This window comes from Oncorhynchus clarkii, chromosome 6 (assembly GCF_045791955.1).
Source record: "Oncorhynchus clarkii lewisi isolate Uvic-CL-2024 chromosome 6, UVic_Ocla_1.0, whole genome shotgun sequence".
NCBI lineage: Eukaryota > Metazoa > Chordata > Actinopteri > Salmoniformes > Salmonidae > Oncorhynchus > Oncorhynchus clarkii.
Window position 1 is genome coordinate 66124133 of NC_092152.1, and position 27430 is coordinate 66151562.

At 41.2% G+C, this 27430-nt stretch overlaps 1 protein-coding gene across 2 annotated transcripts in view; it reads right to left on the reverse strand.

Annotated features, from left to right (window-relative positions):
- Nucleotides 1-4219: 4219 nt before the first annotated feature.
- LOC139411458 (ubiquitin carboxyl-terminal hydrolase 10-like) overlaps nucleotides 4220-27430 on the reverse strand; it is a 40179-nt gene continuing 16968 nt past the window's right edge. For both annotated transcript variants that reach the window (XM_071157858.1, XM_071157859.1), the window contains 10 exons: nucleotides 24246-24337; nucleotides 24013-24122; nucleotides 23715-23773; nucleotides 23517-23620; nucleotides 21786-21885; nucleotides 21400-21577; nucleotides 20085-20250; nucleotides 18998-19142; nucleotides 17890-17955; nucleotides 4220-7560 (listed from right to left, as the gene is read on the reverse strand). In XM_071157858.1, the coding sequence (XP_071013959.1) occupies nucleotides 7373-7560; nucleotides 17890-17955; nucleotides 18998-19142; nucleotides 20085-20250; nucleotides 21400-21577; nucleotides 21786-21885; nucleotides 23517-23620; nucleotides 23715-23773; nucleotides 24013-24122; nucleotides 24246-24337 (1208 nt within the window). In that variant the 3' untranslated portion in view covers nucleotides 4220-7372. The remainder of the gene's footprint in view (nucleotides 7561-17889; nucleotides 17956-18997; nucleotides 19143-20084; nucleotides 20251-21399; nucleotides 21578-21785; nucleotides 21886-23516; nucleotides 23621-23714; nucleotides 23774-24012; nucleotides 24123-24245; nucleotides 24338-27430) is intronic.

A 27430-nucleotide genomic window follows, 5' to 3' on the forward strand; every position in this document is an offset into this window, starting at 1 on the left:
ACATTGTATTGCATACAGGTATAATAAACCAGTGAGAGACATCAGAAAGCTGTTGCAGTGGCTTTGTGTTTCTGGGCTTGTCAGTCTTGCACATACACTGAGTAGACAAAACATTAAGAATACCTTCCTAATGTTGAGTGGCACCCCCTTTTGCCATCAGAACAGCCTTAATTTGTCAGGGCATGGACTCTACAAGGGGTAGAAAGCGTTCCACAGGGATGCTGGGCCATGTCGATTCCAATGCTTACCACAGCTGTTCAGTTGGCTGGATGTTCTTTGGGTGGTGGACCATTCTTGATACACACGAGAAACTGTTGAGCGTTAAAAAACCCAGCAGCATTGCAGTTCTTTACACAAATCAGTGCGCCTGGCTCCTACTACCATACCCCTTTCAAAGGCACTTAAATATTTTGTCTTGCTCATTCACCCTCTGAATGGCACACAATTATCTCAATTACCTCATGGCTTAAAAAAAACGCTTCTTTAACTTGTCTCCTCCCCTTCATCTACACTGATGTAAGTGGATTTAACAAGTGACATCAATAAGGGGTTATAGCTTCCACCTAGATTCACTTGGTCATTCTATGTCATGGAAAGAGCAGGTGTTCTTAGTGTTTTGTATACTCAATGTACATGTAAGTATTATGCCCATATGAACAAATCTCCCGTCATTATAGTAGTTCTGGGACGCTTGCCTATAATAAAAGTCATGGGTTTCAGGTGTTCCATGTTTGATGTAGGAGCTCCATGGACTAATATTCTGTCTGGAGACGGACCTGCTTTCATTTCCTCGATGGTTTTTAAAAACAAATAATTCCCTCACCTGTCCTGAAAGAATTTCCCAAAGAGGGTAGGTACCCTGTCCTACCTCTTCTACCCTTCAGAGGGTACCCTGTCCTACCCTTCAGAGGGAAGCCTCGACCTCCTAGCCTCCCATGATTGGCCTGCAGTGCCAGTGCTGCAAAGCTGGAAATATCTACATCCTCCACCACCCTCTTGCTAAGAAACCAGCACATATACTGTATTTACATTACTCCTCAATCATACAAATGTTTGCTTTACCGCTCTGATAAGGCCAAAATAAACAACATTAAGGTAACCAAAGTAACATTACTGGTAAGCAGCAGTGAGAGACGGAACGCTTAATCCGGTGATTGACTTTTTTCTGTGTGAAACCCCTCTGTTGGCCTTTAAGAGGCCACAGTGTGTGCAACTGGCTGAAGGCCTCTTCTTTTTTACTCAAATCACCCGAGAAACCCTCAGTGAAACTCAGCAGTTTAAACACTGTGCCCAGGTGCCCAAGCACTACCACTCGTGTCAACAGACAGCTAGGACAGAGTATGAGAAAATATCTCCCCGCCCCCCCTTCTCTCAGGCATGGGTCCAGTGCTTGGTAAAGATACCAACATGCTACAGGAAATACAGTTAGGATTAATATCATTTATAGTCCTGAGAATAGGCTCACATGTTATGAGAGGCAGAACGACCATTTACACTCAAACCCAGTGTCAGAGGGTTCTTTTTACCATAATGAATGGTGGCATGAAGAAGGCAAAGGCTAAATCTGTTGAAACAATCTCTACAGGCTTGATGGTTGTGTGATATGTCCACCAGAGGGCACTGTTCCCTGAGACCTGTGGGAAGAGATGAGGACAAAGGAAGATCACTTTCAGAATCAAACTTCAGATATAATTTAGGCCTTACAGATTTAATTTAGGGGATTATTCACATCCTAGACTATCTGGGGGTTCAAAGCAAAATGAGAAAGGTGACTCAAACATCCTCCCATCTGTGTCAGTTCGAGCCCTGCTCTTCATTATCATGCAATCCACCATGGACCAGATGATGTCCAGTGTTAACCTAAGCAGTATTTCAGAACACCCTCCCTGCTCCGCTCGTACCCCTACTTTGGAGTTTATTTGTGGGTGAATGAGGGTAATGGGGTACAGACAGTGACTGAAGCCAATGAGACTGGGTGAATATGGGTTGTTCTAATAGAACATGAAAAATGCTCCACATACAGTAAATAGGAAATAAGACATCCATGATAGTTTAGGCTGGGAAATGAAGAACTGGAGCATATAGGACTTGACGGTGAACAAGAGGGTGAGAGTATCACAGAGGGCAAAGTGGCAAGTCTCCTGGGGCTCAGCCATTGGAGAAAGGAGCCAAGGGGGTAATAGGGTGAGGTCTGCGTAGCTGGAGGGCACAGGGACCATCACAGCACCAGAGGGAGTGCATGCCTGGGATTCCAGTCAAGGGCTACAGTTTGTTTGACTGGGCCAGGATAGTCCTGTGCCAACACAGTGGGGGGGGGGGGCGGAAGTAACTGTTACTGCTCATTACCATTCTAACGCAAACTACTTCATTGTGTTTGCCAAACCACGGAAAAATGTTGTAAGGGAAACTATGTGATTCCCCCTCTGAGTTCGCTGGTTACTACAGACAGGAAATGGTTCTCAAATTGCATAGTTTTCTAGAGCCAAGAAAAATGATTCTGAAAATAAGGATTGAGGTGGTTTTGGGAGGCTATGGTGATGATATGGATGTATATAACCACACACATTTTGTCTAGGGGTAGATCAGGTTTCTCTCCTGCAGTGAATCTCTCCATCCACATGCTTCATAAAGAATGGGTGAGTTTGCACTCAGCTGCCATTTAGGAGAGTTCTGAACTTCATGTTCACAATGTTCTAAGCACTTCTGATTCAGCCATCCCTCAATAGACCATCTCTCTCTGACGCGTCAAACCTCTGTGGCACAGGCAATAGTGCTAGTTTTCAAATCGTCACAGGTAATATTAAAGTATCTCCTAGAAGGTTGAAAAGTTACTTTAAAACCCCTACCGACATGTTAAGAGTAGCCCCTGTTTTCAGTGTACATTCATGCCAGGGTTTGCACAGCAACATGCCCATTACAAATTACTGGCTTTTAAAAAATGTGTTCTGGCTATAAACATTCACTCATGCCTTAAAAATGGAAGAATTAAAACAAGCTCCCTTACAACCTATAATTTTCTCAGTGTGGCTAAAAGAGACACTTCTCTGAGTATATAGGTGGTCCATCACTGGGTGCCCCGGGCTGTAATTATCCCCCCAGGCCACGGGCCTATAAAGAGGATCTTTAGCTGTGCTGTGATATTAACAAGAAAAATACCACACCTAATTACATGTTCAAGTCTGAGAGCAAAACCTGAACCCCGCATCCCTGCAAAAGGCCAAATTACAGCAAGAAATACAGAGGGGGGAAAATCCATCACTGGCAAAAATCTGAAATGATGGGCCTGCTTGCATAAATCAAACAGAAGCAAGCTCACTTCCCTGAACCAGGCTGTAGTCCCGACACAGAGGCAGCCAGCTTGACCACAGTCCTGGTCAGGGGGAGAACAGCTACAGCATACTGTAAATACTGCACATCATATACTGTAGGTGAAAACTAAATGAGGAATGAGACCATGGGTGGTTATTTCTAGATACTGGTAGGCTACAATACAGGTGATTATTTCTAGATTGGCTACAATACATGCAATATATACTGTGAGGATCGGTTTCTACTTTATTTCATGTTTTTGTTTGTCCACCTGATCTCAGAGGACTTTGTTTTATTCTGTACTTGAATCAGATACAATCAATTTAGATGAATGTTACGTTAGATATGGTACATAATTTGTGGATGTCCATCACTAATTTCCTATGATATGTTACGAATTTGCAAAATGTTCAATATGCTACGCATTTGCAAAACGTGTTCTAGCTAGGTGGCTAACGTTAGCTAGGCTAGGGGTTAGAGTTAAGTTTATAAGTTAAGGTTAGGGTTGGTTAAAGGGTTAAGCTTAGCTAAAAGGGTTACGTTACGGGTAGGGTTAGCTAACATGCTGCGTAGTTGAAAAGTTGCTTATTAGCTAAATTGAAAAAGTTGTCCATGATGACATTCAAAATCGCAACCTTTGGGTTACTAGATGTACGCGTTACATGCCCACCTATCCACACCGACCAAGCACCCTATTTTCGTTTTTGCCTTAAGTAAACCATCTGTCTTACATAACCATACCAAACATAACATAACATTTTGAGTGTCCCGGATTCACATTTACTATGTTACGTCTAGTCTGTGAGAGCAGGCTGTTATTGTGACATTGTCTGTACTAGGGCAGTTAAAGGTGTGTAGGAGTACTAGAAGAAAGCTAAGCAGTCTTCTGACTACACCATTAGCAAACGGCTTCGGTTTAACACAATCTTTTATTTGAACAATAAACAAAAAGAGTAGAATGCTGGAGGATTGAGATTAAAAGACAGCATATAGTTTTCAGCTTGATATCCCAACACAAGCCCTCAGCAGACATTGAAGCGATACGCCAGCACATATCCTGACCATAATCATAAAAAAAGACTCAGGGATAAAATGTGTACAACAGAAAGCTTTCTGACAGCTTTAGTGTCTGTTTCAAACCATCTTCCAAACATTCTTCAGGGTCTGTTTCAAACCAACATTGTCACAATGAGTGTATCAGATATGACCACATAGCCATCAACACAATTGAACTAACACTTACAAGGAGTTTTATAATGATCTGTACAGATCAGCTCAATTTCCTCATATGGAATGACTGAGCCATGCTGATTAAATGAATCATGAGCTGTGGCAACAGAACTTATGATGCAGAGGTGAAACCCTAAATTAGACAGAAGCATTAGCGCAATTATGAAAGGCAACAGGGTCAATGTGAAGTATCCTTTGGTTTCACTTGGGGGTTAAAAAATGTAAAAAAAACTTTACATACCCATAAGTAATAAGCAAATGACTTGAGGGAACCAAATTCTGCATGGTTTAGATTACGAAATTGCAGTCACTTTAACATAACACATTTTCAGGACAAAATATACAACACTAATTCATGGAAGGGAATTGTATGGGCAATTTAAATGACATTGCTCCAAACTCAAAGTATGCAACACAGAAAATGCACATGGTAAGATAACTGAGTAATGGACAAAGTTTCCAGTCACTTTAAATAAAAGGGGATACAGGTATATTGAATTAGTCTCTGCTACCATCAGTGAGAGAACTACAAAGTGAGAAATGGGATAAAATAAGCTCTTCCTGTAAGATCTAAAATACATGCCCTGCTATTCTGATGTGGGAAAAATGATTTCACACTGCCCCAACCTTCCAGTGGTCAGAAATGGGAAAGTGTGAGAGCCGCCTTACAAAAGGACCCATTCCCAGTTGTGTACCTCGCTTTATCCAATGGCCAAGTGTGTGTGCACGTGAGAAAGTGTATACTGTATGTGAAATATATCTTTAGAAAATAGTCTGCTTTGCCCATTAAGGACAGAGTATACAAAGGTAAACCACAATGCACCAAGCCTTCAGCAAAGTAATGTACCAGTTGTGATTTTTGTAAAGGATTAAATACTGACAGATTTTGACATTGGTTTGCTTGAAATGTCCCTTAAGATTAGACTACGGATCAAACTTAGTGGAGGAAAAATAAAAAATAACAAGAAAATAAAATATGATCAAGCAAACAACTTGTCCAATTTTATTCATTGGTGTGCTTTACCTTGGGTAATTTTGCTCAAATAGTAATTTAGATGCCATGTAGTATAATTCTGGGGAAACGGTCATGGTGTTAATGAACAAATTAAAAACAACAAAATAACATTTAAGCGAAACTCAAAAACACAATCAATGAATAATAATGACGCAAAAAGCAAAGTCTCAAACAAAACATGATTTCCTTTTGTGCGCATTTATTGTGGGGGATTTCATTTCTAGAGCCAAGCAGCAGATGTGATCCCACTTCCCCTCAACATGGACAGTCTCTCTCACTGGAGAGGAACTGCACTCAGCCACAAAAGTTGAAATGCAAATTTAAGGTACATTCCCATAAAACTTTACAGACATTTGACTTACAGTTGTCACACTCACTGGGTTGGACTCGTACATCGAGTGGAGATTTGGATTAGAAAGCCTCGCATAGCGAACCTAAGGCAGCCCCCTTTTTCTGGTGAGTTGGTGGGGTAATGGGTCATGTGGCTGTTGTAACTCTACAAAGGCAGGCCGCCTATACATAGATGGAACCCTTAGACCAGAACAGGGAAAAAATTATAAATGAAGGACGAGGGGGGAAAGGATAGGTATAAAATTAACACGGGCCGGTGCTTGCGGTGGAATCTCAGTCTTCATTGGCATCTCTCCAGTGCTCCAGAGTACTCAAAAAGCCTTAGAACTAACAGCCACCCAGGGAGCCAAACAAGGTGACACTCAACTAGATTCAGATGTCATGTTTTTTTTTTTCTTTTACAGTTTTAAATCTTAAAATATCTGCAAGTGTGCATTAGCACATCCACATCTTGTTATTGATCAGATATATTATACGTGCACAGAAGCTTATTTTTTTAAATCATCATTTAAATCCTAAAGCACATTAAAATTGTTTTAGATCGTCATTCTAATTCCACACCCAGAAACCACAAGGTTCTTTCAAACAAAGCTGTTCAGTTTCAGCACACTGTAGCAGCACCTCTTCTCCTGTCATTTTTTCTATTTTTTGATGGCTCAAGTTTTACCTAGATTTGAAAGCATCAGAAATGTGAGGAAGGTGGAGAAGTAAGAAGAGATGGTGGCCATGAAGAGCATCTTGCCTCTGGAGTTAGAGACTCATCCAATAACGTTTTGTCGTTTGCTGGTGCTGTGCCTTTTTCCGACGAACTCCGGCAAAATTTCAACAGGTGTTTAAACTGCTGCAAATTCATTAGGACAACAACTCCCCTTGCTAAAAGGCAAAACTGATTATTTTATGCCATTTTCAAAAAAAACAAAAAAACATTTGAGTAGATAAACAAAATTACAACTTCTCTCCAGCAGGCCAACCGTCCATCTGCAGCCTCGTGTTGTAGATAGATACTTTACCCACAGGACGAACTACCCACTGTTCCCAGTCTGAACGAGGCTGTAGGTTCAGAGGCGAGTCTCAAAGTCCCCTCCCCTCAGTCCATTCAACAGTCTCTCCTCGCAGCATTAAAAAAAACAGCAGTGGCGCACAGAGAAGAGGAAGCCATCACAGGGAAATTATTTTACAACGCGTCCTTTCCCCCTAATTCTTTCAAAAAAGATAAAAGGAAAAAAGGCATTGTTGGAAAAGCTGGCTCTCTGGAAAAGCAGGGATGAGGGGGAGGAAGAAGAAAATCTTGCAATAGAAGAAGTTGGGCAGTGTTCCTGTTTATTAGTTTGTGTGTGTGTGTGTGTGTGTTTGAATGTATGCATGTGCACTTGAGTGTGTATGTCTGTAGTGGGAGTGTGTATGTGTAGTTGAATGTGTAAAATGAGTGTTCCTCTGTGTGCGTGTGCATGTACGCGTGTGTGGTGTCTACAGCAGGTCGACGCGACGGTAGTACAGCAGGTAGGCAGTGCGCTCAGCAGTCTGCTTCACCACCTGGTACTGGTTGATGACTTTCACTGCCTGGTCGTCAATGCGCAGCCAGCCGTTCAGACCGATGTGGAAGACATCCGTGGTGTAATGGCCGCCTGTAGCGCTGTTCCCATGGTGATAGACAACTGCGAGGGAGACATAAAATAGAAGCTTTTCAGAGGCGGAATTCAAACTGAAATTTGAAGGAAACTATTTGAGACAACCACATGTGCATTTATCTTAAGAGGAATGCACAAACTGGATAAGAGTGTCTGCTAAATAACTAAAATGTCCAAATGAAAAGGCCATTCTGTTATCTGGTTCTGGCTACACAAGGTCAGAGCCAGTAACTAACTACTGATATTAGCAACTTTCTGGAGCAACCTAGGCATGTAGACCAGGGTTGCTAGCCTTACAGAGAGGCCTCCATTTCAGTGTGTAATTGATGTAGGCATTGAATATCATGTTGTACGCATATAGTTCAAACTTATATTACACTTTCACATATCTGATCAAGTGTCATAAGAATTCTTCGCAATGCATCAATCATGACCAAATGTAAAAACCTAAGTAACTACAGCAGGAGAATGTGAAAAGAAAATAACATTGTTCATTCTGTGCCCGTATTTACAAGCTGGCAACATGTATTCCAAATGGACTTAATGCCCTTAAAGTGAAACACTACAATACCATGAAGACCATTTAAGACCGTTTAAAAGTGGGCTTCGGATTTAAGCCACAGTGACAGTTATTACCAGGCAGAAATAAATCATTAAGTTGAGTAAACATGGCAATCTTGTTAGATCCGTTTGATTTGGACACAGAACTAGATGCAGGCGGTAACTCATTCTTTGTATGGAAACCATAAGCTACTATAGGCAAGGAGTAACATCATTACCCCCTCATCTGACAACAGATATGTGCAAACACAACTGAACGGTTGGTTTAACTGGAGGGAAACAAGAAATACCTGTGTGTAGTTGAGACAACTTTTCCCCTAAGTGCTTGATTGCATAGGTTCACCTTTTCACTGGCGCCAGAACATTAAAATTGCATGATTGAAGCTTCCAAAGGCGCTTGCTTATATTACATATTTACTAAACTGTTATCACATTACACGCTGAGTAGCATGTGTAGCATCAAGACTTTCTCCATCCCATGGGCCAGATGGTCAAAGAGAATTTGAAAACTTCTACCTTCAGGATCTTACAGTAAAAGATGAACTGCACCGCTATAGCAACAGTTGCCAGGGGTTACTCTACTAACTGATTTTTGAAAAGTGAGGAAAGCCTTTTTCTGCTCTGAAAGGAAAATAAACGGCTGAAGACAATTTACTTCCAAACTACGGGGAGATTAACAGGACCCCCATATCCAGTGGAGGTTGTCTTTGTTTGAACTTGTCAGTCAGGCGTGAAGGGAGGGGAGGAGGGGGCAGGAGAACTACATGCTGAATGAGCTGCTGGAAATAACAGTTAGCTGAACACTGGCCACTCACACCTACACCAGCACAGTGGAGATGTTTTCATTGAGCATGCAGAGCTTCCTAATGAAGGCCCACTTTTATTCCCTTTGGCCCTGCCAGGGAGGAGGTTATAGGGGTGGAGGGGAGGGGGGATCAGGGCTGTGGTAAAGTCTGGGGTAAGTGAGATCAACACTAGCTACCTCAGGCATCATTCCACAAGGAGCCCACTGGAATCATAGCAACTGAACTCTTCACTGTGCTTTTCCACTGTACCTTTCTCCATAGACAAGTCATAATACTGTCCAGTACATTAAACAGGTATGTTCACACTCTAGAATTTGGTAGAGAATAGAGCAGTTCGCAGAAACAGCATTTTGCACCCACTAAAAGTTTCAAAAACATGATTTGACCAGTTGCTAAGCCCCGCGCCTCTTGTTTACTGTTGCAACCTCGGATAACATTTTCCCAGGAAGCCCAATTCCCCATTAAACCACTGGTGAAATCCCCTCACAATGATCTCAAACTGTGTTTCTAATACACAATGAAATGTAAAAAAAACAGACTACCCCTTGCTAGTCAGGAAACTCTTGGGTCGACTATGTTGTGGTGGACTGTCATTACAATTTCTTCACAGGAACCTGGTAAAATTATGTTTGTAGTGTAGCTAGCCACTAAATGGCTCTGAATTCACTGTCAGCAAGTAGTCAAAGCTATAACCATTTTTGGAGGTAACTAGTGATTTAAAATCTTATCCTGATGTCGACAGCAGATTAGAGGTCGACCGATTATGATTTTTCAACGCCGATACCGATTATTGGGGGGGGGGGGGGGAGCCGATACCGATTAAATCGGCCGATTTTGTTTATTTATTTGTAATAATGACAATTACAACAATAAACACTTAACTTAATATAATACATCAATAAAATCAATTTAGCCTCAAGTAAATAATGAAACATGTTCAATTTGTTTTAAATAATGCAAAAACAAAGTGTTGGAGAAGAAAGTAAAAGTGCAATATGTGCCATGTAAAAAAAGCTAACGTTTAAGTTCTTTGCTCAGAACATGAGAACATATGAAAGCTGGTGGTTCCTTTTAACTTAAGTCTTCAATATTCCAAGGTAAGACGTTTTAGGTTGTAGTTATAGGATTTATAGGACTATTTCCCTCTATACCATTTGTATTTCATTAGACTTTGACTATTTGATGTTCATATAGGCACTTTAGTATTGCTAGTAATAGTATAGCTTCCGTCCCTCTCCTCGTTGTGTTCCTGGTTCGAGCCCTGGGAGGAGCAACAGCCACCCTCGAAGCAGCGTTACCCATGCAGAGCAAGGGGAACAACCACTCCAAGTCTCAGAGCGAGTGACGTTTGAAACGCTATTAGCGCACACCCCGCTAACTAGCTAGCCATTTCACATCGGTTACACCAGCCTCATCTTGGGAGTTGATAGGCTTGAAATCATAAACAGCGCAATGCTTGACGCACAACGAAGAGCTGCTGGCAAAACGCACGAAAGTGCTGTTTGAATGAATGCTTACGAGCCTGCTGCTACCTACCACCGCTCAGTCAGATACTTGTATGCTCAGTCAGATTATATGCAACGCCGGACACGCTTGATAAACCAGTAATATCATCAACCATGTATAGTTAACTAGTGATTATGATTGATTGTTTTTTTATAAGATAAATGTAATGCTAGCTAGCAACTTACCTTGGCTTATTGCATTCGCGTAACAGGCATTCTCCTTGTGGAGTGCAACGAGAGGCAGGTGGTTATAGCGTTGGACTAGTTAACTGCAAGGTTGCAAGATTCGATCCCCCGAGCTGACAAGGTGAACATCTGTCGTTATGCCCCTGAACGAGGCAGTTTACCCACCGTTCCTAGGCTGTCATTGAAAATAAGAATGTGTTCTTAACTGACTTGCCTAGTTAAATAAAGGTGTACATTTATTACAAAAAATATTTAAAATTAAAAATCGGCCAAATCGTTGTCCAAAAATACCGGTTTCCGATTGTTATGAAAACTTGAAATCGGCCCTAATTAAAATCGGCCATTCCGATTAATCGGTCGACCTCTACAGCAGATTCATAACATTGCTAACAAACATACATTAAGTGCCTAGCTAGCTAGCATTAGCAACGTTTGGTGGTCAATGAGACAGAGCTACCCAACCAGCTGAGCAAGCAAACAATGTATCAAAAGCATAATTTCAGATTTGAAAAATAGGCTCTGTATTTCAGGAATCAAAGTACCAAGTATTACTGGTACACTGTTCTATTATTTAGCCATTGTATAAAATAATTAAATTAAAAACTCAATTTTTGCTATAGCACTCACTGGTTTCATGAGATTTAAGCGTGAACTTGTCCAAGGAGTCGGATTTGACAACAATTGCTTTCCAATGGAGTGCTGCAATTGGTTGCAGAAAATTCTGAGGTGTGGCTTAGCGAAGGGTCAATTGAGATTTGTAAAAAAAAAAAATTTAATTCCAGGAGCAAAGCCATGGCTCTGAGAAGTTCAATCGGCTTCTTTTCAAAAACACCGTTTCCGAAGCAAGCCTTCCAAGGTAGCTCAACTCAAGAGTATCAATTTTAATAGTCACTGACTGAGATAGCATGTGGAGTAAACAGAGTATGAAAGGAAACTAGAGGTCGACCGATTAATTAGGGCCGATTTCAAGTTTTCATAAATCGGTCATATTATTAGCAGACGAGGATAGAAAATACTGAAGTTTCTAAAACTGTTTGAATCATGTCTGTGAATATAACAGAGCTTATGTAGCAGGCAAAACCCTGAGGACTAACTGTTCAGAATTATTATTATTATTTTTGCCTCTGACTGCTCCTCAGTTGTCTTTGCCAAGGGATATTTGATAAGAACTATTTTTCAGTTCCTACCACTTCCACTGGATGTCACCAGTCTTTGGAATTTGGTTGAGGTTATTCATTTGTGCAACGAAGAAGAAGCACATCCTGGAACAACGTTACACTATTGAGAGTTGCGCAAGACGTAAAAAGGAGCATGGTTTGTTTACGTGCTGTATTGAATACAGATTGCCCCGTCTACAATTTGATCGATTATTAACGTTTAAAAATACCTAAAGTTGTATTACAAAAGTAGTTTGAAATATTTCGGCAAAGTTTATAGGCAACTTTTGAAATGTTTTGTAGTGAGGTTGTGTTTTTGTAAGCCGTTTTTTTCTGGATCCAACGTGCTTCATAAATGTACATTTTGGGTATATGGATGGAATTAATCGGGAAAAAAGAACCAATTGTGATGTTTATGGGAGATATTGGAGTGCCAACAAAAGAAGCTCGTCAAAGGTAATGCATGTTTTATATTTTATTTCAGCGTTTTGTGTAGCGCCTGCAGGTTTGAAATATGCTACCCTCTTTATTGACATTGTGCTATCATCAGATAATAGCTTCTTAATGCTTTCGCCGAAAAGCTTTTTTAAATCTGACATGTTGGCTTTAATTGAGTATCTTACGTGTGATTTAATGAATGTTTGATTTGACATCATTATTTGATTTTGCCGCGCTGCATTTCTCCTTTTTTTTCCCCAAGTGGGACGCAAGCTTCCCCAAAGAATCGCATTTCTGTGTTAATTATATTATAATTCATTGATGATTTGATAGCGGTGGTAGGCAGAAGCAGGCTCGTAAGCATTAATTCAAACAGCAATTGACTTTGTTTTGCCAGCAGCTCTTTACAATGCTTGAAGCACAGCGCTGTTTGACTTGAAGCCTATCAACTCCCAAGATGAGGCTGGCAATACTAAAGTGCCTATAAGAACATCCAATAGTCAAAGGTCTATGTAATACAAATGGTATAGAAAGAAGTAGTCGACACGTCATAATTCCTATAATAACGACATCCTAAAACAAACTAACTGGGAATTTTGAAGAATCGTGTTAAAAGGAACCACCAGCATTCATATGTTCTCATGTTTTGAGCAAGGAACTTAAAAACGTTAGCTTTTATTTTTTTACATGGCACATATTGCACTTTTACTTCCACTGTTTTTGCATTACTTAACCTCTTGGTGTTAGGGGGCAGTAATTTTCATTTTTGGAAAACAAAACGTTCCCATTTAAAACGGGATATTTTGTCAGGAAAAGATGCTAGAATATGCATATAATTGACAGCTTTGGATAGAAAACACTAACGTTTCCAAAATTGTAAAGATATTGTCTGTGAGTATAACAGAACTGATGTTGCAGGCGAAAGCCTGAGAAAAATCCAATCCGGAAGTGCCCCAGGTTTTGAAAGCGCTGCGTTCCAATGACTCCCTATTCAGCTGTGAATGTACCATCAACGAGCTTACGCTTTCTACGTATTCCCCCAAGGTGTCTACAGCATTGTGACGTAGTTTTACGCATTTCTGTTGAAAAATAGCCATAGGCTATTAGCCACATTGCGTAAGTGGTCACATGGTGGCTCCGAGAGAGATTCTCGCGTAAAATACAGAGGTAGCCATTATTCCAATCGGTCCTAGTGAAAAACGAATTGTCCGGACGGATATATTATCGAATAGATATTAGAAAAACACCTTGAGGATGGATTCTAAACAACGTTTGCCATGTTTGTCGATATTATGGAGCTAATTTGGAATATTTTTCTGCGTTGTGGTGACCGCAATTTCAGGGCGATTTCTCAGCCAAACGTGAAGAACAAACGGAGCTATTTCGCCTACAAAAATAATCTTCTGGGAAAAAATTAACTTTGGCTGTCTACCTGGGAGTCTCGTGAGTGAAAATATCCGAAGTTCAAAGGTAAACGATTTAATTTGATTGCTTTTCTGATTTCCATGACAAGGTTGCCTGCTGCTAGCAAGGCATAATGCTTTGGTAGGCTATGATAAAATTCCACAAATGCTTGTCTAGCGTTGGCTGTAAAGCATATTTTGAAAATCTGAGATGACAAGGTGATTAACAAAAGGCTAAGCTGTGTTCCAATATATTTCACTTGTGATTTTCATGAATAGGAATATTTTCTAGGAAGATTTATGTCCGTTGCGTTATGCTAATTAGTGTCAGATGATGACAACGGTCCCGTTCACGGGATGTCACTACAGGTTAACCTGTTGCGACGAGCAATCCCGTATCCGGAAGCGTAATTATAGCCTCAAGCTCATTAGCATAAGGCAAAGTTAACTATTCATGAAATTCGCAAATGAAATGAAATAAATATATTGGCTCACAAGCTTAGCCTTTTGTTAACAACACTGTCATCTCAGATTTTCAAAAAATGCTTTTCAACCATAGCTACACAAGCATTTGTGTAAGAGTATTGATAGCTAGCATAGCATTAAGCCTAGCATTCAGCAGGCAACATTTTCACAAAAACAAGAAAAGCATTCAAATAAAATAATTCACCTTTGAAGAACTTCGGATGTTTTCAATGAGGAGACTGTTAGATAGCAAATGTTCAGTTTTTCCAAAAATATTATTTGTGTAGGAGAAATCGCTCCGTTTTGTTCATCACGTTTGGCTAAGAAAAAACCCAGAAAATTGTCATTACAGCGGCGAACTTTTTTCCAAATTAACTCCATAATATCGACAGAAACATGGCAAATGTTGTTTAGAATCAATCCTCAAGGTGTTTTTCACATATCTATTCGATGATAAATCACTCGTGGCAGTTTGGTTTCTCCTCTGTTCAAAATGGAAAAATGCACGCACCTGGAGATTACGCAATAGTTGACGGAGGACACCGAGCGGACACCTGGTAAATGTAGTCTCTTATGGTCAATTTTCCAATGATATGCCTACAAATACGTCACAATGCTGCAAACACCTTGGGGAAACGACAGAAAGTGTAGGCTCATTCCTTGCACATTCACAGCCATATAAGGAGACATTGGAACACAGCCAGATTTTGAATGCGCTATCTTCCTGTATGAAATGTCATCTTTGGTTTCGCCTGTAGCATTAGTTCTGTGGCACTCACAGACAATATCTTTGCAGTTTTGGAAACGTCAGGGTTTTCTTTCCAAAGCTGTCAATTATATGCATAGTCGAGCATCTTTTCGTGACAAAATATATTTTTTAAAAAGGGAACATTTCATACAAAAATGAAATACTGCCCCCAGAGGTTCAAGAGGTTAAACCAAATTGAACATGTTTCATTATTTATTTTGTTTATGTATTATATTAAGATAAAACATTTTTTTTAAAGTGTTCATTGTTCATTCAGTATTGTTGTAATTGTCATTACACACACACACAGAAGTCGGAAGTTTACATACACCTTAGCCAAATACATTTAAACTCAGTTTTTCACAATTCCTGACATTTAATCCTAGTAAAAATTCCCTTTTTTAAGTTAGTTAGAATCACCACTTTATTTTAAGAATGTGAAATGTCAGAATAATAGTAGAGGGAATGACTTATTTCAGCTTTTATTTCTTTCATCACATTCCCAGTGGGTCAGAAGTTTACATACACTCAATTAGTATTTGGTAGCATTGCCTTTAAATTGTTTAACTTGGGTCAAATATTTCGGGTAGCCTTCCACAAACTTCCCACAATAAGTTGGGTGAATTTTGGCCCATTCCTCCTGACAGAGCTGGTGTAACCGAGTCAGGTTTGTAGGCCTCCTTGCTCACACACGCCTTTTCAGTTCTGCCCACAAATCTTCTATAGGATTGAGGTCAGGGCTTTGTGATGGTTACTCCAATACCTTGACTTTGTTGTCCTTAAGACATTTTTTATGTTTTGGGTCATTGTCCATTTGGAAGACCCATTTGCGACCAAGCTTTAACTTCCTGACTGATGCCTTGAGATGTTGCTTCAATAAAACCACAATGTTCCTGCCTCATGATGCCATCTATTTTGTGAAGTGCACCAGTCCCTCCTGCAGCAAAGCACCCCCACAACATGCTGCCACCCCCGTGCTTCACGGTTGGGATGGTGTTCTTCGGCTTGCAAGCCTCCCCCCTTTTCCGCCAAACATAACGATGGTCATTATGGACAAACAGTTATATTTTTGTTTCATCAGACCATAGGACATTTCTCCAAAATGTACAATCTTCGTCCCCATGTGCAGTTGCAAACCGTAGTCTGGCTTTTTTATGGCGGTTTTGGAGAAGTGGCTTCTTCCTTGCTGAGCAGCCTTTCAGGTTATGTCAATATAGGACTCGTTTTACTGTGGATATAGATACCTTGTACCTGTTTCCTCCAGCATCTTCACAAGGTTCTTTGCTGTTGTTCTGGGATTGATTTGCACTTTCGCACCAAAGTACATTCATCTCTTGGAGACAGAACGTGCCTCCTTCCTGAGCGGTATGACGGCTGCATGGTCCCATGGTGTTTATACTTGCATACTATTGTTTTTACAGATGAACGTGGTACCTTCATGCATTTGGAAATTGCTCCAAATGATGAACCAGACTTGAAGTCTACAATTTATTGTCTGGAGTCTTTTGATATTCCCATGATGTCAAGCAAATAGGCACTGAGTTTGAAGGTAGGCCTTGAAATACATCCACAAATAGACATCCAATTGACTCAAATTATGTCAATTAGCAGAAGCTTCAGAAGTTCATAAAGCCATGACATTTTCTGGAATTTTACAAGCTTTTTAACTTCTTGTGGCTGGGGGCAGTATTGAGTAGCTTGGATGAATAAGGTGCCCAGAGTAAACTGCCTGCTACTCAGTCCCAGTTGCTAATATATGCATTTTATTAGTATATTTGGATAGAAAACACTGAAGTTTCTAAAACTGTTTGAATGATGTCTGAGTATAACAGAACTCATATGGCAGGCAAAAACCTGAGAAAAAATCCAACCAGGAAGTGGGAAATCTGAGGTTGGTCAATTTTCAACTCATTCCTTGTTGAAGATAGTGGGATAATGGTCATGTTGCACTTCCTAAGGCTTCCACTAGATGTCAACCGTCTTTAGAAACTTGTTTGAGGCTTCTACTGTAAAGGAGGGGCTCATAAGGGCTCTGAGTCAGTGGTCTGGCAGAGTACCACAAACTCGTGACGCTCGTTCATGAGAGAGGTAGCTCCCGTTCCATTGCTTTTCTGAAGACAAAGGAATTTTCCGGTTGGAACGTTATTGAAGATTTATGTTAAAAACATCCTAAAGATGGATTCTATACATCGTTTTACATGTTTCTAAGGACTGTAACGGAACTTGACGTTTTGTCTGCTCCTAGTGAACGCGCTTCGTGACTTAGGATTTGTTTACAAAACAAACACTAACAAAAGTAGCTATTTGGACATAAATGATGGACATTATCGAACAAAACAAACATTTATTGTGGAACTGGGATTCCTGGGAGTGCATTCTGATGAAGATCAAAGGTACTAAGTGAATATTCAATGTTATTTCTGACTTCTGTTGACTGCACAATATATATGTTTTAGCTTGTTGGGTATCCGAGCGCCGTACTCAGAATATTGCATGGTTTGCTTTTTGAAATCTGACACAGCGGTTTCATTAAAGGCACAGTCAACTTAGTGTATGTAAACGTCAGACCCACTGGAATTGTGATACAGTGAATTATAAGTGAAATAATCTGTCTGTAAACAATTATTGGGAAAATTACTTGTGTCATGCACAAAGTAGATGTCCTAACTAACTTCCCAAAACTATAGTTTGTTAACAAGAAATTTGTGGAGTGGTTGAAAAACAAGTTTTAGTTACACCAACCTAAGTGTATGTAAACTTCCGACTTCAAATGCACGCACACACAAAATTGGCCGATTAATCGGTATCGGCTTTTTTGGTCATCCAATAATCGGTATCAGTGTCCAAAAATCATAATTAGGTCGACCTCTAAAGGAAACCTCAGTGCGAGTCTGAACACATCGAAAGAGTCCTATGAACGATTTAACTTAATGTTTGAATACATCTTATGCTTGACTATAAATGTTGTTGCCTGTAGCATAGGGCCAATGCCCTATTACTGCATATAATTGAATGATTATGACCGTTTGTGTAATACTGTGGGTGTAGGAGATGTGTGTAGTTGATCATAAATCGATATAAACATACCTGCAAAGAGCCTGTAGGTTCTTTGGCCTTTGAAAATTTTGCTCCGCACCCCTGAAGAGAGGAGATCTAAGGAGAAGAGACAAATTAATAAAGTACAGCCACCTCACAGAGAGAAACAAAATGTATAAGATATCCCTCAGAGCACCATCAATTATAGTTATTTGGGTCTGTGTGCCATGAAAGCCAGCCTGTCTAAAAAGAAGGTGGCTTTAAAAACACACCAGTGTAGCATTTGGTAAATCGTACGCAGAATGCTGGCAGGCTGCTGCTCATGCCAAACCAAAATAAAATGTAGCCTACTTTCTATAATTTATACACCGCAGGAGACCCAACACACTGGACCCAGTTTACATTGGAACGAGCCAGGGATTCTCTCCACATTCTGATGCTTATTCTGTAAATCTACAGTAGTAATATCCTCAAGCTGCTGGGACTTTGTCTGTGGGGATTTGGAAGACGTGCCTTTAGGACTAGTTACAGAAATCCCATATGGGAGAGATGGCTACAGAGACTCCCTCAGATATTATGGACATGTTGACCTACCTGGCAGAGGAAATCTAAAATTGTGTTTTTTTTAGTGTGTGTGTGTGTGTGTGTGTGTGTGTATGTATGGGGGGGGGGGTCCCTAAATATTTCCTCTGTGTGCTGCTGGTTCAGGGCTTGTAGAGTAGGCTGGGCGGAGCAGTAAACATAGGTAGGCTGGCTGGCCAGCTCAGGACTGATGAGTTGTAAAGCTGTGTGAGGTCGGGTGTTGGGGCTGGATGAGGAGGCCTTTAACGGTATGAGGTCGACCCACAAATCATCTCTCCCTGCTGCTGATGGTGACCTCCCAGCATTTTGCCGGCACCCTCGTTTAAGTGATGTCGGACAAGTGAGCTACACCTGTGTGTCTGTCTAACTAGGACCCAGACTGTGGAAAGACTAGTCCGTACTGGAATATGATCAGATGCTGACTGTGTGAGAAGTGTGTTATGAATGATTGCCTTTCTCACCCAGGATTCAGAGAGCTTAACACACATTCAATTGAGTTAATTCAATAATTGGGGCATGCGTTTTAAATGGGGACTTCACCCAATGGTTTGTGGAAGCGTTTCTGTGATTCACGTACCTTTGCTGATCTCCAGGTCTACAGGGTAATCAATGTTCTTGATCAGTTTCTGACAGCCTCCAGTCTTCTCAAACACAAATCTCTTGAGATGGAGCACCAGCACTGGAGGGAGCTCCTCTAGGGTCACTCTCCGGCTGATCTCAATCTGCAAACACAGGAGAGATTATCAAACTGAGCCAGTGGACTATTGGACACAGTGGCACCACATCAAACAGCTAATATAAACCAGAACAGGATCTCCCAATTTACTCAGGGATTAGACTCTGAACAAAACCAGCACACACTGTCACACAGGCCTACACTAAGAGCCTGCTGTGAGCTTTGATCCAGTCACTTGTGAATCACTGGGGTTTTACACCTTCACTGTCAGAACCAGACTGTGACCCCCAACTACCAGCTACTTCTAAAACGATATCAAGGTACTGTAACAACTGTCTTGTAAAATAAAAGCTGATGGGGTTGGTAAACAACACAGCTGTCCAACAGATGATGCCCTCACCAGATTTGTCTCCATACAGAGGAAGCAGGCAAGGCACATTTGTCTTCTTATACTGTGGCTTTAAAACAATGTGTTTTCACCAGGCAACGCAGTCAGAGAGGACATGAAGAATAAACAATGCTTTAGAATCCGCACGCACAACACAGCCCTCAGTCTATTAAGAGAAACAAGGCCAATGGGAAGACGATCTGTTAGAGTCTGACAACTTCAGCCCATTAGAAGGGGCCCATCAAGGGGAGAGTGCATTGTGTACTAGAGTGCTGCTGAGCATCCCAAATACTCCGTTGAAAGAAACGAGACACCACAGTAACAAATATTCTCATTGTCTAAAAACTACATTTAAAAAAAAGTACTTTTAACTGCCAACATTCCCACATCCTTGTTTCAGATTGCAGAAGAAAAACAACAAAAATCAATTGAGGTTTTCAAAGCAGCATTCAAGTTTGGATCAACATACTTCAACTAATTACATGTGGGGGGAAAAAACCAAGCGACTGAGCATGAAATCAGAATGACCGATATGCAAACACATCCAAGACTTGTAATTGTTTAGTAATAGCATAGGTGTACTGTGTGTAAGACCCTTACCTCCTGCTTGGTTTTAGTGGTGTAGCCCTGAACTGACTCCCGTGCCACCAGGGTCTCCAGGGCCTCCTGAACGGTGCGGATCTTCTCTGACTGGATGTCCAGCTGCAGGGTGAAGAAGGGCTGCAGGGTGGCTGACTCCTTGGAGTTCTGCTGGTACACCACCGACCTGCATAGGACAGAAAGACAAATATACCTCACTTCAGACAATGAAATACAGTAATGGGGTTTTGAGTGTCTCTCAACGACATCTTGACCTCAGAAAACAGCATCACAGCTTTGAAGGAAAGTGGATGGGTCATACTAGTGATTCTCTCTACACATCTCTCCAAACAACACCTTCATGAATCATCTCCTCTCCTTGGCAGAAACTGATCCAAAACGTTCAAATGCCAAAAACAACACCAACATTCATAACACTGACAGCCATATAATCTCTTTAAAATGGTGAAAATAATTTCAAACTTGCTCCAATGATTCCCCTCAGCCAAACCAATTACCCAGGCTCGAGTAGCTGAAAACGTGACTGTAGCTGAACTCAGTGGGTATGCATAGTTCAACCCAGACCTTCCTGAAGGTCTGCCCTTATGTTCCATTTACTTTTACTACTGATTCGGAGAAAAATGATCCTCTGAAGTGATCTGTAACCCAGTCAGGCCAGGCGTGTGCCATAACAGAACCTCAGAGAGCACGTCATTTGGCCCAGTCACACCCTCATAGGTCCTACACTTTCAAAGTTGTTTTGTGATTCTTTCTTTGCGAGTGTGCCCCCCCACACCTGGCTGTCCAGGCCACCAACCACAGGCCGGGCCACAATGGCTGTTATTCTAAAGAGAACTTCTGGAGCAGAGAAAGCCCAGAGCCAGCTGGTGGCAGGCCTGTTTGGGATGGCATTCTCAGCTGAGGTTGGAGCTGGGGGCCAGAGGCAGTGCCAGGGCAACCAGCCCAAGAGGTACCAGATAAAGATGGCACTATACTCTCTCAGTTCTCCTGTTATACCAGGCAACTGCGCCACAGCCAATAAAAAGAAGGGCAAGGACACCACTGGTGCCACAGTTCTACTGCTGGGCTTTAAGAAAAATAAGCTCTGGGCAGGGAGAAAAGAAACTCAGCGGCTGACCATCACTCTGGCTTCATTTGGGAGAGTCAGGTGTCTAGTGAAGTAGTAAAGGCTTTGGGTCCACCAAAACATTGACTTGACTATATCTTCGTGAACAACAATAAGTTTCCATTATAAGCAACACCTCACATGTAAAGAAACTATATGCGAGTTTCCTGACACCTCACAAGTCAACACAAGTCATCAGTGTTACCCTACCGGATGTGCCCTCCGAATATGTCAGTGATAGGGGTGCGGACAAAGTCAGCTTGACGGGTAATGGAGGTCTTGTTTCGGGGGCCCACTTGCTCCCATTCGTCCTCGCTCCCCTCCTCCTTATCAGCAGCAGCATCATCCACACCTGACTGGGACTCTGGGCCGTTGGGTGTGGGGGCTTCTGATCAAGACAGGAGAAGATACAACTGATTTAGAACCACAGCCAATGGCAATCACAGAGTAGATACACCTTGAGCAGTGAGGCCAAAGAACATAAGGAAATTATGTGAAATGAACAGGGACTAGATCAGTTCAGAAGCAGAGAGTACGTGTAAACAGATAACCACGCATGACCTCATGCATCAGATTTAGACCACTGCACTACTTACTCTCTTCCTGAGGGGAGATTAGCTTTTTCAAAGCCAGCATCTCCTCATGCAGTCCGTTGAGGGTGAAACCCAGGTACTCCTCCGCATCCTCCTGTCGACCCTGACAGAGAACGCACAACCATCAGCACTAATGAGACCACGGTGCCAAGAGAGCCTGCGCTCTAATGCAACACCACTGACTCAGCAGACACAGGTCCTGTCCACTGTTACCGAGCTTCAGGACAGGACACGTGAGATACAATCTAAACCACATAGGGAATGCCTGAGTCAGGAGCTAACTACCTCATTCCATTTGGAATAGCTTTTTTAATTGCACCATATCTGGTTATGAAATCAGTAATGAGTCAGCATGTCTCATGCACCAACAGATGGATATTTGTACATGTATCCATGTACTGTACCATCAGACAGGTACAGACTGAACGTCTCTGGTGCATAGACTCAAGTGTACTGATGAGAATGTGGAATTTTACATAAAACCAGTGTCAGGAAACAGGTGATACAAAGTGTTTCAGTTTATTTGCTCCAAGTCCCTGAACACCTGAAAGTGTGGAATGTCTGGATGGTTCAACATTCTAAATAAAAACCCAGCTGAAATGTAAAGAACACATTATTTTTTATTGATGTTATTGATAGTAAGGCCGGGCGATGCGGCCTAAAAAATAAATAAATCACCTTTAGATTATTATTTAAAAAACTTCTCGGCAATTCAAGATATACATCTCAATATGGTTTCCTTTCATTCGCTTTGTTGTACAATTAAAAGGTAAAATGCACTGCATTCAGTGCAAACAGTCTGCAATAATCTAATTCAGGGCTTGTAAAATTATACCTACACTAAATATATAAGCCTTCCACAAGGCTAAGACCCACTAATTAATTATTTTATCAAAATTGTTTGACCTGCTTTTTGTTGTTGTTTGTTGCAATAATCACTGATCTGGCTTTTAAGTCTATGAAAATAACCTGTGTTACAAATTTAACCAGAACCATGTATAATGCACATTCAATAATAATGACGAACTTGTAGCAAGCATTATAGAAAATGAACACAGGTCTCAATCAGTCAAGCAAAAGCGCTAGTGAGTAGCCAGCTAATCTTTAGATTTCAAGTTTAGCCAACTTGGGCCTATTTGCAGGCTAACAAGGTAAAACAGTTCAATTGTTATGAACACACCATTTTGTCTGTCTCCAGCTGTCTGAAAAGCATGCAAGCCGGTCCACTTGGTTCAGATGTTGAAATCATGCAGCCTACCTTATTTCTCAGAATTCCTTATATTTGTGTTTTATGCTTATTGCACATTTATAAAACACAGAATAGACAGCTAGTATAACAGTCTTTGGCTAAAATGCTGAGCATTAATTTTCCAGAACCAATGTTCATTGATACTCCTGTTTTAGTAGTGTCCGCTCTGCGAGCAACTTGAGTTGACAGAAAATGGGAATCGTTAGAAATGTTGACTTCCTCTAATACAGTAAAATAATGTTGCAATGTGTTTCAGTGTCCATATGACCCATTCTTTGGACCAAACCACAAATGGAAGTTGAAGCCACTTGTCAAGTGATCTCTCATCTTTGTTGTTGTTGTGAGTGGCTGAGGGAGGGGCTTGGTGTGTGTGTGTAAATGGGAGCCAAGGAAAACATGACAAGCAGACATAAAAAAGATTGTTACAATATTCCGCTCTAAAACATTAAAATGAAATCAATACACTGGATGCCCAATGGTTTTACCTTCTCCGAGAGACTCGACTTGATGAGGGTGAGGAGTCTGTAGATGTAGTTGGGTTCAAAAGGAGCACCTGGTCGAATGTCTTTTATTATCTTTTCACCAGCAGCTACAGAAAAAGCAACAAGGAACACATCAAATCAACATCAACAGGAAATAAAAGAAACTCCAGCTCTTTTAGAAGATGCTGACAGACAGCTTACCTTGCTGCTTGGCTTTGGATGGCACAGGCATATTGTTGAACTCATTGACAAGCCTTACACTGGAGGGAGTGGAACAAGGTCAGGGAGTTGTAATTAGCAAAGGAAGTACACACCCAACCCAATGCAGTGAGCACACATTTAACACCTACTCTCAATACCCGTAACACAGTTTTACCAATTTAGCTCAGGCAGGAATTTGTCATCGCTGCTCATTTGCACACAAACAAGACCTCCATTGATTGTGAGATCTGACTTTTAAAAAACAGCCAGTCAGCTCCCAGGGAGAGAGGCTACTTACAAGTTGTCCATCATGGGTGTGGAAGTACAGGGTCTCTGGGTGTCATTGAACAGGGGAATGGACTTGAACAGGTGATACATGGGGGGGCAAGCAATCAGGGCCTGCAATGTCTTGGGGGTGGCAGTCAAGGGTAAAATCACCTCATTGGAACACTAAATACAGACATTTAAATGTAACTTTGTTTATGACATGGTGTGATTAAAGCATTTCGCATGCAGCTGAGAAAAGGATACAGCGTTGATATAGCACCAGTTTCCCCTGTTGATCAGTCCTCTTGGTTGCAAAGACACTGGTTTGTGTATCAACTTCACATTCTGAATTAGTTCTGGGGATTCAAACAAGTGCACATGATTTTGAACACAAATCCCTTACTAAATCAAACAACAAGTTAGAAGTTAGTTTGTAAACCTCAGGCAACAAAAAAAAATCAATTTACTCCATACTGTGCTATATAGACTGTGTCCCTTCTACCAACTCTGCATCATGACAGTGGCACACAAGGCTGGTTTGTCAGAACAAGGAGATACTGTGCCACGCCTAGGAAGGAAGACTGTCACTGGCAACACAGCTTCCATGGTAACGTGGACAGACATTCCAACAAAGAAAATATAATAAAACAATAGCACATAATCACAATTTGAAAACAATGGGTTATAAATCGCCAATTTTTTTTGATAGTTCGGCCTACGTACATAGCATATTATGAACAACCTCCAAATTACAGAAACATTGTTTTATAGATAACTGGTTTGCTAAAAATGAAACAGGTCATTCCAGGAGAAGAGAAATATAGTTTGGCTAAACAGTAAATGCACACTCCAGATAAAATCCAGTCCAGAGATAAGATAGTATACGGGGTTGTAATCAAAATGAGACGTGGTAGCGGTGAGACCAGGGTCCTATAAATAGCTTCCTGTTAATTTCCTGACAGAAGCGTGAAAGTCTGAGCACTGTATTGTGGGTACAAAATAAGCTTTTCTACTGGACAGTGAAGGAAACCACGTGGAGCCTGGTTGATTTTTTTTTACAGCCGTTGAGCACAGGAAACCATCAGGTTTATCTAGACAGAAGCACATTAGGCTGCCCAGAACCCCTCTCTCTCATAAATACTTCATAAGGGTGCCGAATAGATGAAAAATCCCAGTTTACTAAAAGGATGACAAAAATCCAGTGTCAACCACAATTTACAAGGAGGCTTAAGTAACCCACTGAGATAAGGCCTCTCTGTATATTTCCTCCAGACACAGGACTATATCCATGAGGCCTGAGGAATCCCAGGGTCATAGCACTAAGTGAGACAAGCAATAATCCCATCAAGACAATAACCACACATTACCCAGACATGGCAATCCTCCCTGTCACAGGCTGTTTAAAACCGCCAGTGTACCCTGTGTGGTCCCAACACCTGGAGGCTGTTGTCCTACATATCCCCTTTAATTAGGCAGCTTACAAGATCAACTCATTATGCAACCTTAGAATTTTATTTTATATTCTGTGTGTGTGTTAGGAGAAAGGGGTGAGGTCAGAGATCTATCCTGCTCTAGTCTACTGCATCTGAAAATCCATCCAGGTTGATGTCATGGTAATGGAATTAATTAGTGCTGCTCATACATTATTGGTAAAGCAGTAGCTCCAGCCCACCCTCTGCCTGTATTCTCATGAATGCAGTTTGGAATAGAGGCCTTCAACATGTATTAGTATTACTGCTATATACAATGACTCTCTGACGCCAGCAAGGCCAGTTGGCTACATGGGAGTCTCCCTGGGGTCACATGGCCTGACATTCATTCCCCAGCTCTATTCATTGGAGCATTATTGGGGAAAATAGGGTGGTGAGGTAAAGCATATCATGGAGATGTGTCATAGCAATCTGGGCCTTCCCAAGCATTGAGTGTTAGCACCATCTGGTGCTCATGTGTATCAGTCTAACTAAATGTCCCAATGTTGACACCAAGTGGACGGTAGGCTGTACTTCAGCACATGCATACAGAACATTTAATGTGCACAAATGAATTACTATTATAATAATCAATGGGTATAATTTTGTCAACACACTCTAGGACTGACCACAATTACTCGACTAGTGAATAGGCTGTTGGACAACCAAGATTTGTTTTAGTTGAGCAGTAGCAAATATATGGCACACGAGACGAGACACCCGTCTTATTCGCGGCCATCTCAGTGAACTAATCCATTGCGGATGCCGCGGGAATGGCACAGTCCAAGAAGGCGAGTGTGGCTGCACAATGCACGTCTCTCTCCATAATGCGCTCTCTCCCGGTAATTTGTGCACATTGATTGTTTCATAACTTTATTGTGTGAATCGTTTGCTTTTGATTGTTAGTGTCTATCAATTCCCCATTACATATATCACCAGTAGTACACACACGGCTAATTCCTAATCTGTTTGGTTACAGTAAAGTCTTAATGCATTCAATATTATTATTATTATTCCAGTCTTTTACTGTTTTCACTGTCAGAGTGGACATGTTATTTGCAGAGCACACAACCTATGCTACACCTGTGAGAAACAAGTTTTGGTTTATTTCATTCCATTTACGAGTTGTCAATTTAGCCATTGTCTTTTGTTTGGAGTGCTCCTGTCAATGTTGAGAAAGGATGCGCACCTGATTACGCATAGAAGTAGGCCTATAGGCTACCTGGCCTGCGCGCAAATGTAGGAATATAAATGTGCCCATTTGGGGATCTGATAGTATTTCTGATTTCATAACGCACCACCACTAATGAGTCGTGGAGCTTCTCAAAGTAATGTTTTCTTCATCTCAAACAGCAAGCAAACAGAGTCTGTTTTTACATCCATTGAGAATGAGAAACGATTGTCAATGTATTTGAAAAATTATAAATGTCATACTCTGATACGTCATAAAATAGGCCTACCTGATTACTTCCTATCCCTAGCACAAATAGCCTACAGCTGTGTGTCCAGAGTTCACTGGCAAGGGAAACTGAGGGCCCAGAATATTTTATACAATGTTGCAAGGAGCTTCAGGCTGGACTCAAGTTAATAGCTGATACAACATTTCAAGTTTGTTACAGACAGGCCATGCGTAGACAACGTGATTTAAAATCAGGATATCTACTACCTGTTGGATGCATTGTTTTCATTTGTTGGCTTTATAGGCTATTTTTACATAGTTACTTTTAGGTTTGTATCATTTTGATTTAGATTTTTGATTAACCACATGACAATGATTTTGAGAACCGAAGATATTATTCTAAATTAAATTAAACTGTTCCACAAAAATAAATTGGCATTCCACATGAGAAAGGTTGCCGAAACACCTTATGTAGCCTATTGCTGGCATCTTCAGGAGAGTAATGGCAGAATCTGCAAAAGCCAGTAGGAGCGGGGGGAGGATGTTCAGGACAGGTTAAGATTATTGTCTTCTGGCTGGGG